The sequence below is a fragment of the Chionomys nivalis genome, chromosome 2 (assembly GCF_950005125.1).
Source record: "Chionomys nivalis chromosome 2, mChiNiv1.1, whole genome shotgun sequence".
Taxonomy (NCBI): Eukaryota; Metazoa; Chordata; class Mammalia; order Rodentia; family Cricetidae; genus Chionomys; species Chionomys nivalis.
Genome location: NC_080087.1, coordinates 93,792,677 through 93,812,190, shown reverse-complemented (window position 1 = coordinate 93,812,190; position 19,514 = coordinate 93,792,677). Strand labels below are relative to the sequence as shown.

General features: G+C 38.0%; 1 protein-coding gene across 3 annotated transcripts in view; it reads left to right on the top strand.

Annotated features, from left to right (window-relative positions):
• The window catches only part of Fer (FER tyrosine kinase), a 333,973-nt gene that overhangs the window by 131,162 nt on the left and 183,297 nt on the right, over positions 1 to 19,514 (top strand). For all 3 annotated transcript variants that reach the window (XM_057755315.1, XM_057755306.1, XM_057755297.1), the window contains 2 exons: positions 5,473 to 5,565; positions 14,433 to 14,636. In XM_057755315.1, the coding sequence (XP_057611298.1) occupies positions 5,473 to 5,565; positions 14,433 to 14,636 (297 nt within the window). The remainder of the gene's footprint in view (positions 1 to 5,472; positions 5,566 to 14,432; positions 14,637 to 19,514) is intronic.

Below are 19,514 nucleotides of genomic sequence, written 5' to 3'. Positions count from 1 at the left end.
TAGAGTTCCAGGACACAGAGATCCTGTCTTGAACTGCCCCCACAAACTTTTTATTTCACCTTTTTCTTCAGTTCTTTTTGATGAGGTTATTCTAACCTGATGGGAACAGTTTGTTAAGTGGGTAATCCCCGAGAGTAGGTGTCGTTGATAACGTGCTTGATTACACTTGGCTACTCTGGGTACTCGTGTTTCTTGTTTCAATGGTCCTTTAAGGAAAGTGGAAGAATTTTATGTTTTATTATGCCCTTCCTTGCTTTCAAAACAAAAGCTTGGTTACACTGAAACTAGACATTAATTCATACACACACACACACACACACACACACACACACACACACCCAGAGCAGAGCCCCTCAGCCCTTGAGCTGTGGGACTAGGGAGGTGTTCCTCAAGAAGGGGTGGAAATGCAGCACCTCACACTTGTGGGTCGTGTTTCCACATAGTACCTTGGGGAGGAGGAGTGAATGTGCCAAGCACAGAATTTCTGGCAGTCACATTCCTGTTTGATACTGCAGTGCTGAAAACTCAGAATATCCCAGAGAAGAGCTCACATCCCAGCTGTGGACTCTGAGTGACAGTGCTGTGTCACCCTGGCCTAAGTCAGTTGATGTGGAGAGTCTGCGAGCAATATGGCAATCTGTTTCTTCATTCTGTATGTCTACCTTACTATATATCTAAATTTGCTCCAAATATAATAGTCAGAAGAAGGAGAAGAAAAGGAGGAGGAGGAGAAGTATGATTAGGGATTTTGGTTAAACGTTTAGGAAAAGCACTGTAGAGCTTGAACTGTATCTGGGTGTTAAGTAGGAGGGGAGCCTGTTAGGGCCACCTTCTTCACTCTGGTTTACCCAGGGGCATCCTCCTGTGCAGCTGGCTTAGACTTAAGAAAGTAAGAAAAGTGATTTTAACATTTTGCAGCTTAGCTCCCAGTGCCCCGAGCGTTGCTATTTTACAATGATGTCTTTTTAAAACCATCACACTTTCCTTTTCTACATTTGTGGCTTAGTTCAGTTTTTGGTGGGTATGAAGATACTTGACTTTATCAAGTTGGCTGTGTTTCTTTTAATAAATATCCTTAATATGCAAACATCAGAGGACAATATGGCATTCTCAACTTGGTGACTGGGCACTGAGTACCTCAGCACCTTCAGTGTGAACCAATTGCTCAAACAAGTCATTTTAAAACTCTTTTAATACTTAAATTCTAAACCCTGTTGAAACAAAATCATCTATTTTTCATTCTTCTGAGAAAAATCAACATCTGCATAAGATCGAGTTACTTGTTTATGTGTAAGTGCATTCCTTTTAAAAGATCAAGTCATTTGCTTATGCGTAAGTGCATTTCTTTTCCAAAGGGATGTGCTGATATTTAAGGTGTTTCCTGTACCTTATGGTCATTGTCAGCTTCTCTGTGGTGTAATGTCCTCACAGGTATTTCTCAGCAACATCCCTGCAAATTTCATGTCTGCGTTGCTCAAGAAGTCCCGAAGAATGCTGACTCTCAGCCTAGCGCTCTGAGCGTAGCTGTCAGCTTTCTCTTGATTCTTCAGCTCCAGGTTTGACTGTTCCTCTAGGGCAGGTTGTTTCTTCAAAGAATGTCATGAGATTGGGCTTGTTTACAGAAGTCTGCAGGAAATAGCATTGAGTTACTGTTTTAATGACACATTATGAACAAAAAATGTATCCCCGTAGCCACTTTGAAAGTTGATTCCTCCCCTCATGCCTGTGTGAGGGCCCCTTGGGTGCGGAATAGATCTGGCTTTCGTGGGGCAGTGACTGTGAGAGCCCCTGGGCACGGAATAGGACTGACGTTCGTGGGCAGGGCCTGTGTGAGGACTTCTGGGTATGGAATAGGACTGACGTTCGTGGGCAGCGCCTGTGTGAGGGCCCCTGGGCACGGAATAGGACTGACGTTCGTGGGCAGTGCCTGTGTGAGGGCCCCTGGGCACGGAATAGGACTGTCCTTCGTGGGCAGCGCCTGTGTGAGGACTTCTGGGTATGGAATAGGACTGTCCTTCGAGGGCAGTGCCTATGTGAGGGCCCCTGGGGGCGGAATAGGACTGATTGTCGTGGGCAGCGCCTGGCGCTGATACTCTTGCGCTGTATTGGACTGTGCAGTGCATCACAGTCACAGGCAGAGGTCTCAGTAGCAGGAGTTTTCTAGTCTTGAGCCTTCCTCCCACTGCTGGGGAGGCCGAGAACAGCCTCGTCTTGGCCAGATGTGCAGTCTTCGTCCCTTTCAGTAGAAGAGTCTTCTGTTTCCCACGATAGCCCTTCTCCGAGGGCCTTGCTTGAGAACTGCTGTGTGGCTTAGTGAGTGTTGATATCGCTCTTTGTAGCAACAAGGTAGCCGTTTGCAGTATCTCTGATTTCTGCCAGTCGGTGATTCTTGCCCTTTGTGCTTCTGCTCACGCTTCAGCAGGCTGTAGAGGACACTCCTGCTGCAGAACTTGAGTCACATGAAACCCAGAAAGTTAAGACTAAGCTTTAGCGAATTTAGGTGTTGTTTCCTATAGAGGCTGAAGATATCAATAATGAGTAATAACAGATAAATTTATGGTTAATATGATATGGTCTAGTTTTATATGCGTGTGCATATAGATTTCCAGATGTAGTTAGGCATTGTTTCTATGGTGATTGATTTAAAAGGTAACCTCTTAGCTTTAATTTCTGTAAGTAGCCTTTTAATTCTTTGACATAAAGTCAACAGTGAAACATGGGTGGGTGGGAGGAGAGGGAGGGGATGTCTCATCAAGATCTGATTAATTTACTTATTTAATTTCACACTATTAAAAACTATTCTCAAACGAGGTGTGAAACTCATTCTGCGTGTGGAACCTGGCTGTCAAGACTGTTTTTTTCTCATCAGAATCTTGGTAACATGAGGTGCTGTCTCGTGCTTTCCTGTTTTCCTGCCTCCCTCCACTGGGAGGAGCTGTCACTTTGCCAGATGATCTGCCCCCTGTGCAAACTTCATATCTTGTCTTCACTGGAGGTAGATGAACTCACTGCCCCCACCAGCAGCCTGGGGCAGGCACACTTCATGCTAGCTACTGGAAATGAAGAGAGCATTCGTCTTTATTTTCTTTTAGATAGTCATTTAATTCTTGCCTAGGAAAATCAGCTGTCAAATTCAGGACAGTCTGATGTATTATTAGGTAGACTTTAATTTAAAGCTGATATTGAATCTTACATAGACAAGACATAGCAAATGAATTTGATGTTTTACTCTTAGAAATATGGGCACCCAGTAAGCAGTAACTGGCTAGGATACTTTGTAAATCCTATTTGCATTTTGATTACTCATCCTTAAATCATAAGATGGTATTACTGTGATTACTGATATATTTTCAGATCGGCCTATCTAAATAGTCCCTTTAGATTTGAGGAAGTCTGCGTTTGCCAGTTGCGCTCTTGTACTCTGTGACTTAACGCCAGGGAAGTGGGCTTGGAGGTCAGTTTCTTCTCACACCTGTACTTATTTATCCTGCAGTTCTGAACTGTGGTGTGATTCTAGTAGTACCCTCTTGAGGAAATGTTGCAGAGTTTCAATGAAAGGTTTCCTTTTCTAGGGTGGGATGCCACCCTAGAAAGCATAAGTGGGCATCCCAGTCTACCACACGAATATGTTTAGTCATTTCATATATTGAGAATGCTTTTCATACTTAAAATTCTCCCCTGAATTTTTTTTTACCTTTATTTGGAGAAAATTCTGGTTCTGGGTTCTGCTTTCTCAGTGTACTTTTCAGTTGTATCTTGTGAGTACTCTCACACTGGAACAACGCTTCCTCTCGTAAGCCAGTGAAGAAAGCCGCCCAAGGAAAAGTGCGCAGGCGCAGTAGAAGTGCCCGCTGCTTTCCTGTGACGCTGTCACCGCCATACAGGTGACGTTAGCACTTTCATGTCATCTTTCTGTCAGTGGATGCAGCAACTAGGTGCCTTCTCCAGCTACGCAGAGCAGATCCAGAAAGGAAGGGGAGAAAGCGCGGGTTTCTCTGGAGAGTGGAAGGCCCAGCCTCTGCCGTGTTCTTCAGCGCACGTGATCTTCTCGGTCCTGCACACAGCATGCCTGCTTGGCTCACCAGTAGTCTGCCTTAAGTCCTGGCTATATAGTTTTTTTTTCTTATTTCTTTTTAAATCAGATTTACTTTTTCAGACTTCTGAAGCATCAGAAATAGATTTAAGAGTTAACAAGTCATATGCATACAATTTGAGGATGAGGAGGACAGGCATGCTTTGCCAAGGTCACTATATTCTTGTGTTTCAGTGTTCTTTCTCTCAGGCCTTCTAGCTTCTCTGTCCATCTATCTATCTATCTATCTATCTATCTATCTATCTATCTATCTATCTATCTATCTATCTATCTAATCTGTTTAAATGTGCATCTCATGTTGGGTTAAAGCTACCAAACAACTCCCCACATTCCCAAGGGATCATCATTTGTATGGTGGGAATGATGTGCTTCTCTAGAAGTATATTAACTATGCATATGTTCAAAGTACCAACTTCTATTCCCTTGTAAGTATAAGCAAGGTTTTTTTTTTTCAGTTTTATATGTGATCATATTGATCTACAAATAGTGATTTTATGAGATCCTAAGTTAGTACAGTAATGTTGAAAAAGGAGAAATTCCCTATTCTATTAGAAGATTATGCTAAGTTGTTTCCATTGATTGATGTTCATATGTTTGTACGCTAGTTAGAACTATTTTTTTGCTGGTCTTAGAAGAAGTATAAACAGTAGGGTGGGCAGGTGGACAGTGACACACTAGAGTTGAGAAACTAATAATGGATTCTGGGGACAGACAGGGAGTGAATGCTAGCACTGAGCTTCCCTGCTGGTAGGAAATGGTAGAGATGCTGCACCTTATGGTTAGTGCTCTTGTTCTGTCTGCTGCTGGCCAGCAGCTGGAACGTGACCCAGTCCCGAGCTACAGGCCAGTTCTTCCTCTTTCCAGCCTTTCTTCTCTATACCTCCTTTTTCCCTTCTTCTTCTAAGTCTCATTTTCTATACTCACTCTCCATTCATTTGCAATGGTAAAGTTGATCTGAAGATCTGAAAATTTAGAACGTGTGTCTCTGCTGTAATATGACATTCAGAAATATACCTGGAGGGAGAAGTACAGGCTGACAGGCTGCCGAGAGTGTTCTGCTACCCCTTCCTAACTGTTTACCTGGTCTTTCTCCCTTGGTCACTGCCTTCATGACCCTCACCATCAATGAGGTTTTTGGAGGCTTAACTTGGCTTACATGGGATTCACAATTAAATGACTTATATAGTTCTTTTTCCAAATCAAGACATTTATTAAGGGACCAGAAGAGAAAAATGCTATAATTTTACATGCATTGGTTATTTCAGGAAGTTTATATTTGACATAGTTAGAAAACTAAGCTATTAAAAAAAGACTTAAATGTTAAAATGTAAACACTCAATGGTTTGCTACTGCTAATGGCTGCTTCTTACTCCTTTTAGGAACGAAAGGAGAGGCTATCCAAATTTGAATCTATTCGTCATTCAATTGCTGGAATAATTAGGTCTCCAAAATCGGTACTGGGCTCATCAGCAGTAAGTAGGATTGAGTGTGTGTTTCCCCAGTGATCGCTGTCTTGCTTCCTTTAGGGTTATGTGTTTATGCTCACAGACAGGAAAAGCAGAGCAGATTCAACTTTCTCTGTGCACTGGACTCTGTTTACAGTTGCATATGGTGTACCACTGAGTCAAATTTTTATAGCAAAAACAGAAAAAAACTTTTTTGTAATGGACCTTCCTTACTTCTTGTGGACATTCTGAGGCCTCCATTGGATGCTGGAAACTGGATGGTATTAAGCCATTTATACACACATTTTCTATACATAGTCCACTGTCGTAGTTTACTAGACATAGTAAGATAGTAATGTTGGTAAAAACAGAACAGGTTCCACAGCACAGTGTGATGGAGGCTGTGTGAAGGTTCTTTCAAAATATACCATTCTAACTTCTAATGGAGATGTGAGATGATGTGAGGCCCTGCTGGGATATACTAACTGATTGCTATGGTCAGCATGAATGAAAGGGACCAGCATGTTAGAGATTTCTTATACTGCGTGTATGTAATGATGGGGCTTTTCATGTGTTTGGAACCTCACTAGAGGAATAGTGTAAACAGGTGTCCAGGGCAACAGCACTTTTATAATAGCAATTATTACTGTGTGGGTTCTTAAAACACATTAGTTTGTATTTCCATTATGAAGAACATTTAGTAATAAAAGTAATCTGGTAGATTAATCATTGAAATTTCAGTTTGCTGTGCCATGGTGGAGCACACTAGAGTTATGTCTTCAACAAGAAATGACTCAACAACCACCTGGACCTGTTCTCTGGTGTTAAGTACTGTCTACTGTCTTCACTTAAGCGTAAGGCTACCTAAGGCCTTGAGTTTTAATGTGTATGTGATTGTTACACATGATAAGCCTGGGAATCCGAAGCGAACAACTATTTAAAGACAGTCATATTTAAAAATTCTTGATTACATTAAATGCTTTCCTATAGAAAAGCTTTTGCCATGTTAGCATGTAGTTTGTTTCCTTGTGATAGACCTAATAGAACATAAAATTCATGTTTTTATATGTACAGCAAGAGGTTTCAGTATTTTCACTATGCTATGCAGCCATAATTGCCACAGGATGCTGGAATGTTAGTCTCCCGTAACGGTGTTCCACAGCTATTAGAAGATAGCCTCAGTTCCACACTTGTCTCTTCTCCTGATACTGCATATCCTTGTGACTAGGCCTCTTGCTGGGCCTTTCACCTGCAAAGGGTCATACAGCAATAGGCTTTTTATATTTAGTTTCATTCTATTACTATAATATTTTAAAGGTTCATTCATGTTGTACTATGTGGCAATCTTTAATTCTTTATAAGACTGAATACTATTTCATTGCTTAGATTTATATTTCATTACTTAGATTTATTATACATTTTGTCTCTTCATCATCTGATAAAACATTAGTTTTATCATTATATATAAAGTCTACTTTGTGGCTTTTTACTGTGAAAATTTTTCATTCTTTGTGACTGAGTTCATTTTCTTCGTCATATACCTAGTAGTAGAATTACTAAGTTATGCAGGGATTCTAAATGTAGGATTTTAACAGTCTTCTTTTCACATAGCCAGCGATATTTATATTTCTAACAATGTGTGTCTGAAACTCACTATTTCCTCACATAATTACCAGTGCTTGTTGTTTTCTTGGTTTTTTTTTTTTTTTTCTGTTTTAATTGCAAGCATCTAGTGACTGGTTTGTCATTGTCATTCTTATTTTAATTTTTCTAATAACTACTAATAATAAATTTTTCATGTGCTAATTTGAAATTTATGTATTCTTTAGAGATGATTCTATTTGCAATCTTTGCATGCTTAAATTTTTTTGTGTACTTTTTTTGATGGTCTTCAGATTAAGCCCAGGTTTGCATGCATGCTAGGCACTCTGTCAGTGAACTGAACCTGAATCCCAGTTTTGCATGCTGTATAAAGCACTCTGTCAGTGAACTGAACCTGGATCCCAGGTTTGCGTGCGTGCTGTATAAAGCACTCTGCCAGTGAACTGAACCTGGATCCCAGGTTTGCGTGCATGCTATTTAAGCACTCTGTCAGTGAACTGTACCTACAGCAGTAAGCTTGGTTTTTGTAGATGTTGAGTTGTATGAGTTTTAAATTGTTTTGGGGAAACATTTCCTTTGTTATACACATAGTATAGTAAACAAATGTTTTTTTCTTAGCCTGTAAGTTTGCCTCTCTCTCTCTCTCTCTCTCTCTCTCTCTCTCTCTCTCTCTCTCTCTCTCTCTCGATAGTGTCACACACAGTTTTTAGTTTGATGAAGAACACATTACTTTTTGTGACTTTGATGTCATGTGTAAAAAGCACTGCCCAGCTCAAGATGATGGCAAATATTCATCCTTGTTTCCTTCACAGGTCTTCACATATGCCTTGAAACAAGGGGAGTTGCTTTTATATGTGGGATGGAATGGAGGTCTAAGTTCATTCTTCTCCATTTGAAAGCATATTTGTTTAAAATATTTAGAAATCAGTAATTATGAATCACTGTTTATTTTTTGAAGGGGGGTGGCGGGTTTCAAGACAGAATTTCTCTGTGTAACAGCCATGGCTGTCCTGGAACTCACTTTGTAGACCAGCGTGGCCTTGAACTCACAGAGCCTCCCTAGTGCTGGGATTCAAAGCGTGTGCCACCACATCTGACAAATTTTTAAAGTTTAATTTTAGATAAAGCATATATATATATATCATTTATATATGAAATTTATCAGAATAGTATTTTTAACTGTCATGGCTATTAGTCTGCATGCTTTTTAATGAATGGTTAAATTATGGAGGTAACTTTAAAGCACTCCAGTGGGATATTTGGATCCTGACGGAAGGAAGGACATGAAGTAGTTAGCTGAGATGAACTAGGCTCAACTGTGGATTGGTCTGATGTGTCAGCTATTACTATCCATTGTTTGGTTAAGGTCACATTTTAACATCTTATATCAGCTCCCAGTAAGTGCTTTTTCAACATATGAAGGAAGCCAAATAATACATCATTTATATTCCAGAGCCTGGGACCAGCTCCTCATCCAGTATTTTTCCATCTTCATAAGACTGTCATTTTGCACTGAGAACTGTTTGCCAGACCCTGCTTCTGAAGCCAGAGACAGAGGTGTTGGGCAGTATTAGCTGCTCCTCTTCAAGTTCCTGGCAGTCTTAATGCTTCATTTGAGTTAGAAAGTTTTCAAACCATATTGAAATTACTGAGACCTATTCCAACCATACCAGGAATATTGCCCTTCCTCCAAGGCTCTCTTTATATAGAATTGCTCTAATGTGTGGCTGAGCAGCCCCATTGTTCCATGTTACAATCATGTGAGAACTGGTGTTACTCCTCTGATCTATATAATGTCCCACCAATTATAGCGCTCTTTGAAAAAACATTATTTAAAATCAGATTCTTATAAGTCTTGGTCCAAATTATTGTTGTTTAATCCAAAACAGTTTTGTTTAAACATCAAAAGGTTTAAATTAGTCAATCCTGTCTCTTTAAAAGTCATTTACTGTATTGACATAAGTATTATTTTAATTTTAAGAACCTTTGAGATGGGCGTGGTGGTGCACACCCTTAATCCCAGCACTTGGTAGATCTCTTGAGTTTGAGGCCAGCCTAATCACAAAGTGAGTTCCAGGACAGTCAGGGCTGTTACATAGAGAAATCTTGTTTTGGGATGAGGGTAACCTTTGAATGAGAATTTGAACGTGAAATACATGTGCTTCTTTTTATATAAAATCATTTGTTTGCATTTTTCTTGAAAACTATATTATAGCTATGTTTAAGGGTTTATTAGTTCAGTATCAGTATTATGATATGTACTTCCCACCACCAGCATGGGGGGAATGTTATTGTTCTCATGTAGTTTCCAGTGTTCATCTTTGTGTCTAGAATAATGTTGTTATTCCCATAACAAGACAAATTAAAATTAAATATTAACACATACTAAAAATCAGTTGTATTCTATTATTCTTAAGGTCTTAATTTACTTTTTTTCATTTTTAAAGTGTTAAAAAGAAAGTAACAAGGAAATATAAACGTTTAATGTTAGTATAGCCATATGCTAATTTCTTCTGCATGGTCATATTCAGGAACATCAAAGTTATTCCCTGAGTCGCAAGTTTTGAATTACTTGTATTATATATTGTTTTCAAGAAGGGCTTATTGGGGTTAATTTTGTATAATTTTTTTTGTCTGAGACCAAATCTGTTCTTACGTGTGTTAGCTCAGAAGTTTAAAATAAGCACATTGTGTCACCGTCTTATAGTCCGCTGAAGTATGGCTACATGGTGATTACTGCAGTGATCTCTGTACACTTTAGCTGAAACGTGTGCCGTGACATTGCCAGTGATTGCTAGTGACAGTGTGCTGTCACTGATACGGGGGGACATTTTATAAATAAATTGGTTTTCTTAAGCACAAAATACGAAGCACAAAACTGAGTTATTCTGTCAAGATGATTCCCCCTTCCCTCCCAAACATACTTCATCTTCAAATCTATCAATAACTTCTTTGGTGTTAGTTGAACCTCATATCCGTTCAGAGTTCCTGAGTTCTCCATACTCTCCCAGTTTTTCTGGGCAGTTGACTGACTAGGGAGAGATAACAGACTGTGGCATCCTTGCTTCTGCCACTGTTCCATCAGGAAGACCCCTTGAGAATGACATCATATGGATTTCTCATCTTTGGGCACTTTTGCTGTTGGAAAGACTTAGAAATAGTTTCCTACTATAGTATAAACAAACAAACAAACTTGGATTTACTATATTAAATATATTGTGATAAATATGGAAAACAAAGATCCAGTTTTTCTAACTACCTTCTTTAGAAAGGATCAGCTCTTGGTATCAGTTCACAAAGCGCTTTGGACAGATTTCACACTCACTTTTAAATATAGTGCCCTCTACTTGATTACTGGTGGTTTGTTTGTTGTATATTATTATTTTTATTGTTGTTGGCAGTAAAAGAGAAAAGGCCTTCTATACTTATGAAAAAATGTCACATCATGTACATATATTTAAAATTTAAGTGTCATAAATGGAAGAACAATCACCAAAATGTAAAATATACTTGAGGCCTACTGGATTGGGACACTTTCTTTTTGCCACCAGTAAGATGAATTTTGGGTAATGGTTTGTTGAACTTGAACGTGCATATTTTAGCCTCTTCAGTGGTACAGATTAGAGAAAGCTATCTTCAGAACTAGTTTTTATTTACCACCTAGTTATCATAAAGTTCATAATATCAGCCTATAAATCCTTATATGTGGGTGTTTGTATGTTTGCCTTTTACTTATCTTCTTACTCAGCTTTCCTTTTCTGTTACAAAGTACATGAGATAAATGACTCTGAGGAGGAGAGGCTCATTTTAGCTCTTGGAGGAAGTACATGCTCAGAGTTTACCAGCCATGAAGGAGTCTGTGTGGGGGTCCTTTCCAAGGCTATGCCATCACATGGTCTATCTACTTTCCTTTGGCTCCACTCACCATGAGCCTATTAAAAAGTGTAAGCAGAGACTGCTTATTCATTTCCAGCTGCCCACACTTAAATAATTACACAGAAACTGTGTTAATTGTAACACTTTGGCCAATAGCTTAGGTATATTCCTAGCTAGCTGTTACATCTTTTTTTTTTTTTTTTTTTTTCGAGACAGGGTTTCTCTGTGGTTTTGGAGCCTGTCCTGGAACTAGCTCTTGTAGACCAGGCTGGTTTCGAACTCAAAGAGATCCGCCTGTCTCTGCCTCTAAAGTGCTGGGATTAAAGGCGTGCCCCACCACCGCCCGGCTAGCTGTTACATCTTAAATTAACCTATTTCTATTAATCTGTGTATTGAAATGAGGCTATGGCTTACTAGTGACAGCATGTTACTCCTTTGGCAGTTACATGGTGTCTCTCTGACTGTCTACTCTCTTTCTATATCTTTGTACATATTTTCTGTCTGACTTTACTCTGCTAAGCCATTAGCTGAATCAGGTTTATTCATCAACCAAATAAAAGCAATACATATACAGAAGGATATCCCACATCATCTCTCCTTTTTCTGTCTAGTTGAAAAGGAAGGTCTTAACTTTAACATAGTAAAATTATACAAAACAGTTACCAAGCAGGACTTATAGTTACAATATTTAACCTATTTACTATTTTGCAAATTAAGGTAAATACTCTATCATCTATCCTATCTTTGTGAGTTTAAAGTTTTATGTTTAATTTATCCTTTATCATAAATAAGGAAAACTATAACTATTTGTCTTCAACTCCGTCAAAGACCCAAGAAGGATATAGTATTACTTAATTAAACAGGAAATACATTGTAAGCAACTTCCAAACTTTTAGAAATGACAGAGACCTCTTGCTGTCTGGACAGTCACCCAAAGTTCTTCTGTAATGTTGGGGCATCCATCTTCAGCCTTCAGGCCCATAGCATCTGGCAGGCTTTTCCATGAAGCAGGAAATTTAAGATCTGTTCTGTCTTGTACTGGCAAAGTTCATCAATTGCTTTTCTCTGTGTCCTGCATATTGTCTGGCAGTTTCGTCTTTGAAGCAAGAACCCTGAAGGGCCATCCCATCTTTTGGAAAGTTTAGCAGTCATTTTTCTGTGGGTCCTGCATGTTCAGTTTATATAGCATACCATCAAGTAGTCCAGGCAAAAGCAGTTTCTTGCCCAAATGGCTAGCAAACTTCATAAGGAGCGTCTTCGATGCCCATCTTCCTCTTGAAGCAGACATGTTTCACTGTTGAGAAAAGTCTAAGTTCTTAAAACCTTTAAATGTCATTTTCTGTAGGTCTTTGAAGTGTTGAAGGTTATCTAACTGAAATATCTTTCTGTATATCTAGAAAGCCTAATTAACATGACTACAAATTTGACTATTATAAATAACTATTAATCTGTAATTTTAATTATACATTACATTTTTAAATGAGCTGTATAAAGCATAAACAAGAGCAGAAATAGATATACACAGCGTAACAAAATCAACTGTAAATTTGTATCAATAGAACAAAAATCTATACCAATATAAAGTATTTCATCTCTGTATATCATATCTCCCCCTTTTTTTAGAAATTGACTGTGACCATTAATCACTTATAATCAACCCCATTTAAATGAAAATAAACATTTATAAACAAAAATTTTTGGAATTTGGGCCTAGTTTTCTCCAAACTACTTCCTACTGTTTGTTGGGCGAAGTATTTTGAGGACTTGCGAAAACATTTGGGGGAGGGTCTTGTTTCATCAAACCACATTAGTCTGGAAGGAATCCACAGGTTCTCATCTTCTGTGGAAACAAAAGCAGAATCTCTTTTCCAAATTAACATCCTTAGACTCAAATTTTGAAGTCAAGACGTCTTTATGTTAGTTTAGTTTAGCAGCCCCTAGAATCAAATGTCTCTCTGCAGTCAAAAAACTCAAAGAAAACACAGTAAAATGCATAATCCAGACTCTATGTATTTTCCATCTTTACATGACTTATTTATCTTTACTCTATTACTTTTTAATATTTATTTTATTATCTTTGCTCCTTTAATCTCTTTCTGTCTGTACTCCTTTCCCCCTCTCTCTCAAACTTACGTACATTTTCTAAACACACTGTGACTCATTCAGAGGTTTAGTTTGGTCTGAATCTGTCTTTATTGCATATCTGTAACCACTTTCTAACCAGAAGCTTTTCTTAAAATGCTAAATGGCATGGCTTACCGGTGACAGCATGATACTCCTTTGGCAGTTACATGGTGTCTCTCTGACTCCGCCTACTCTTTCTGTTATATCTCTGTTCAAATTTCTTGCCTGACTTTGCTGTGCTAAGCCATTGACTGCAACAAGTCTGTTCATCAACCAATAAAAGCAACACATACACAGAAGGACATCCAACATCAACAAAGTCTTCAACACGGGGCTTTTGGAGGACATTTTATATCCAAACTGTAATTTTATTATTGATCCTGATTTTTTTTCAAACTTATGGTATGTTTTCATGGGGATCTTTAATACTGTATTCTGAGAACCATAATAATTGGTGTAAAATGTTATACCTTACCCATGAAATACTCCAGTAGTACAAGGCAGTTTAGTTCTTGTCAGTGACTAGAATACAAGAGAAATTGTGACCATAGCATGTTTAATTTCATCACCACTAATTTCTGGAATTTCACAGCATCATAAGCTAGCCCTTGCTTATTTCTGCTCTTTATTATGAGCATGTAACCTCCTAAAACAGTAGGTGACTTGCTTTTCTTCTGTTTCATTACTTACAATCATTTCCACATGTGTTGTGTTTGTATCCTGCTCATTTTCTTTGATGCTTCTTACCCCAGGGCTTTGTCTGTCATAGCCTTGCACAACCAAGGCCAGCCTTGTGACAGAGTAGTGGCTTAACAGAAGTAAGGTGGAGGAGTGAGAGAGAGTACTGAGCCAGGCATCTCAAGGTTGAGCCGAGACCCATTCCTGCCTACCGTTATGTACAGTGCATAGCCTGAGTAGTCCAGAGTTAATTAATTCAGTGAAAAAGCAGGTTTAATGTGTTTGTTATAAATTTCTCTGAATATACTTCCTAATTTTTCTGATTGATGAATATTGTTCAATAGATTGATTTTATGATAAGGGGAATAAGGGTAGTACTGCAAACCTTAAGGCTAATGTTCCGGTGCATGATGGAGAGAAAGTATTGAAGGACGTGTATTTGTGCTGGACTTGGTCCTGGTACTTCAAAGATATTTTCCTTAGTAAGTTTTATCATTTAATTTTTAATTGACTGATGAAATCAGATCATATGTAATAAGTATTTTTACTTGCAGTGAATTGTATTAGTACAAAATAATTTTCTTTCTAACTTGGTTTTTAAAACATTTGTTCAGCTCTCTGACATGATCTCTATGAGTGAGAAGCCCCTGGCGGAACACGACTGGTACCATGGTGCAATCCCTAGGATAGAGGCCCAAGAGCTTCTGAGGCAGCAAGGAGACTTCCTGGTACGCGAGAGCCATGGGAAGCCTGGTGAATATGTCCTTTCCGTGTACTCAGATGGCCAGAGGAGGCACTTCATCATCCAGTTTGTCGATGTACGTTCCCAGTCTACTTCCTGGGTATCTACTGATGGAATCCACTATGGTATACGTGAAATGTACTGATGGATGCTCTATAAGAAATGCTTGCCACACTCTAAGTTTAACACTGGAATTTCTTCTTAGATCCATAAATATGATGCTCTAAAATGGATTAAAATCTTAAATCTTAATGAGAAAATATATTTAAAAGTTAATAAAATTAAATTTAAATGTAAATGTATAGGATGTTGAATTTGAGTATTAACGTATTTTAAATTAAAAACAAAAGTAATGTAAATACCATGTATTTTTCTTCCTATAGTAAAACTCAGGATTATGAAATGTGTACTTTTGAAGGCACTTTTGTAGCTAGTTTCAAACTATGATATATTTTATTGAAATATGATATATTTTATTGAGTGAAATACTTTTTTATTATTGATCTTTTTCTGTTTTTTATAATACCATTTGGTATTAATAAACAATAAATAGAAAATTACAAAGAAATATAAATGACATATTCACATTATTCTAAAACTAATTTTACTTTTTGAGCATTTAGAATTGCTAAACTGCTTTCTTTTAAGAAGTTATTTATGATTATTGTGTGTGTATCATGTTGCGGGGAAGGCTGGTGCTGCTATGCACATGCGTGGAGGTCAGATGAGAGCTCTCAGATGTTACTTTTCTCCTTCTACCTGTGGGTTCTGGGGACTCAGACTCAGATCTCCAGGCCTTTGCAACAAATGCATTTATGCATTGTGCCATCTTGTAGGCCCCAGGTATTGCCAAACCATTGCCAAACCGTGCCTCTTATGTTGTCCTTATTAAGCACTCAATAGATGAATAGTAATTTTGACATTATTGCTTTTACTGGTTGAGAAATTTATAGTGGCTATTTTTTGCAAATGGAGGAATTGTTGCCTGTTTTTATTATATTTCACTTTATCATTTCAAATTGCTTGCATTTGAAAATGCCTGTCCACAGTGTTTGAGTTTCTGTTGCGGCACAAGAGTGATATTAACTACCATATAGAAAGATTAAGCCATGACATAAACAGAACCCGTAGGATTTTAAGGACTTAGTAACTTATATACATATCAATTTGAACTTAGGGTTGACTGAACCATGAAATTTAGATTGACAGACAATGATAAATAAAATTAAAATGAAATTTATTTTAAAATAAAACTTTGAAAGTCTTCCTCTAATGGCATTGTTTATTCTCTTGTTCATTCTTTCAGGAAATATTTATTGAGTATCATGTTAGGACTAAGCATATGAGTCAGCAACAACATAAGTAACACAAAATTAGAGGTGGTATTTAATATATGAAATTTAGTAGTTAGATAAATATGTAAAAGAGGTACTAATAAATCTTAAGGGAAAGATAGACTGTAATATAATAATGACAGAATTCAATACCCAGCCTTTATCAGTGACCAGATCATCTAACTAGATAATCAGCAAAGGAAAACTGGAGTCAGCCTATGTTCAGACACAATGAACCTAAGACATTTTAGAGCAGTACATCTAACAGCCATTGTCTAAACTGCACCCTGAGCATTTTCTGGAACAAATCACATGTTGAGCTACAAAAAAATATCTTAACAATTTAAAAAAAATTCAAAGTGTCCTTTCTGAACACTGTGGTATAAATCTAGAAGTCATCAATGGGGGACACTCTGGAAACAGCAATAGACACGTGGAAGTCAGACACTGTCTTGAGGAAACAAGCCACTGAAGACATTAAATGAGAAGTAAGATTCTTGAGGCAAATGGAAACACTAAAACTTACAGACTATGGAAAACACCATTGTCAAAGGAAAATCCTTAGCAACCAGCGCCAACATTCATAAAACAGTAGCAAGACTTTAGCTGGAGACCTTTGGTGCTTCCCAAGGAACTAGAAAACCAAGAACCAAATCAGTACAAAGCATTGTTAAACATCGGAGCAGGGATAAATGGAATACTTGGGAAATACAAGGACAAATGGAATATGTTGGCTTTTGGAAAAGACAGACTTAAAAAGCCTTTAGCTAAGTGAAGAATAGTACTCAGTGTCAGAGATGAGTGGAAGGCATTGCAGCCGGCATTACCAACAAACACAGGACCATCTGAAAGGACTGTGAACAAGTATAAAAACGGGGAAAATATCAGCGCTGGTGAGATTGCTCAGCTGGTAAAGGCGCTTGCCACCAAGCCTGTTGGACTCATGTGGTGGAAAGAAAACTGAGTCCTGAAAATTGTTCTCTGCCTCACACAGGACCCATGCCCTTCCCCCATACGTGAATAAAAAGAAAATCTAGAAGACCAGATAAATTCTGTGCTATGTAGGTTACCAAATTTGAATAATGCATATAACCCCCCCCCCCCAGTTGTTTGAGACAGAGTCTTAGTGTGTAACCGTGGCTAGCCATGAACGTGGGATTTTTCTGTCTCAGCCTTTATGAGCCCTGAGATTGAATCAGTAATAAATGATTACATTTACTAAAATGACAATAAAAATTTATTAGCAAAATTGCCATTGAATCACTTTTTCAAATTAATCAAAGAAAAATCCAACACTTGAGGCTTTCCTATAAAATCTACCAATATTTAAAAGACTAGTACCAGTTTTCCCAGAGTTATTAAAAAATTGAAAAGGAATCCTCAAAAACTTACACGTGCCTATACTAGATAAGAAACAATCTCAGGCCGGGTGGTGGTGGCGCACGCCTTTAATCCCAGCACTCGGGAAGCAGAGTCAGGCGGATCTCTGGGAGTTCGAGGCCAGCCTGGTCTACAAGAGCTAGTTCCGGGACGGGCACCAAAGCTACAGAGAAACCCTGTCTCGAAAAAAACAAAAAACAAAAAAACAAAAAACAAAAAAAAAAAAACAATCTCAGAATAAATTTATAGACCAATACCACTTAAACATAGACATAAAATGTTAAATAAAATGCTGGCAAACTGCATTTCATGGCACATTGGAAAAGATCATTCACTGTGATCAAATGATGCAGGAATGCTTTAGTGTAAAATAGCTGGTGTATTAACAGAGTCAAAAGCAAAACATAGGGAGGGAAATTTAAGTAGACACTAAAAGCATTTTACAAAATTCAAAATTGATCCATGGTAGAATACCCTACACAGTTCAGGGTGGAAAGAATAACCGCAGCCCAGTGAAGGTGATTATGGCAAACCCACAGCTAATGCCATACCGAGTGGAGAAGTCATGGAGAGCTTCCTTCTAACGTCTGGAACAAGACACGGTTGCCCATTGTCATTGCCTTTTGTCAACATAAGATGGAAAGCCCTTGCCAGAACAACTGGCAAGAGAAAAAGAAATAAAGGAAATCCAGAATAACAAAGCAAAAAAGCAATTTGCCCTTGTTAAAAGATGACCTGATTTCATGTATAGAGATTTCTAAAAGACATTAAAAAAAAAAAAAAAAACTCTGTTGGAACTAATAAGTTCTATAAAATTAAGTATTCAAATCGGCACCCCAAACATATTTGTATTTCTGCATGCACGTGATCTTAGCTGAAAGGCTCAGTAGTGATCATATTTCTATATGCTGAGAAAACCTACCTATCCCCCCAAAAGTGAAAATAACAGTTCCACTTCGAACAACCACAAACACTCATCACAAATTTAACAGACAAGTGAAAGGAAAAGGAAAATTTAAAAGGTGGATGAAGGATACTGAAAAACGTACAGATATATACACAGATATCCTATATGCATGAGGAGATCAGTATGGCTAAAATGTTTCTATATGATATACAGACTCATCAGCAAAGAATTATGATAAATAATCTCAAAGTTCATAAGAGACTATACATAAACCTGGATAGCCAAAACAATCTTGAGCAAAAAAAAGCTGGAGACATCACATAACCAGACCTAAAAATGTACGTTTAAGTTGTAGTCATCAAAGTGACATTAAAAACAGAAAGAACCAGCTGGACAGTAGTGGCACATGCTTTTAATCTTAGCACTTGGGAGGCAGAGGCAGGCAGATCTCTGTGAGTTCGAGACCAGTCTGGTCTACAGAGCGAGTTCCAGGACAGGCTCCAGAAGCTACAGAGAAACCCTGTCTTGAAACAAAACAAAACTATATTCCAGTGAGCAGAATAGAGAGGCAGAAACCAACCCACACATTGTGACCAGCTGATTTCTGTTGGGGCCAAGAATATACCATGGCTCTGTTAGGTAAGTGGTGTTGGGAAAATTAGATGCCCCTATGCATAAGAATGAAACTGCTCTTTCTTACAGTAACAAATATCAAATCTATTAAGGCTTATACATAAAATCATAACTTATGAAGCTGCTAGAAGAAAACAGGAGAAATGCTTTAAGATACTGGCCTGGGAGTGGTGTTTTGATATGTCCCCAAATACAGACTACAAAAAAAAAATTGTTTGCTGTGTTTATGTCAAACTAGCGAAACTTCTGCACGAAAAGGAAGCCATTGACAGAATAAAGAGGCAGATTAACAGAATCAAGACAGCATGTTCAAACTATACAGCTGAAGAGGTTATTCCCACAATGTGTAAGGAATTCAAGTACGCCAATAGCACAAAACCGAATAAACAAATTTTAAAAGAAGAAAGGTCTGAATAGACTTTTAAGCAATTTTCTATTTTTTATAAAATTTATTAAGAATATAATTATATCACTTTCTCCCTTCCCCTTCTTTCCTCCAGATCCTCCCAAGTCTTTTCCTTCCATCTCCTTCTATGTTCCCTCGTTTCTCAAACTGATAAATGCATGCACGCATGCATACACACACTTGTGTATACAATCTATAAATACAGCTTGCCAAGTCTTCTTGTTGTTTATGTGTATGTGGTTTGGGCCTGATCACTTTGTATTGGACAGCCATTTAGAGGGTTCGTCCCCAGGA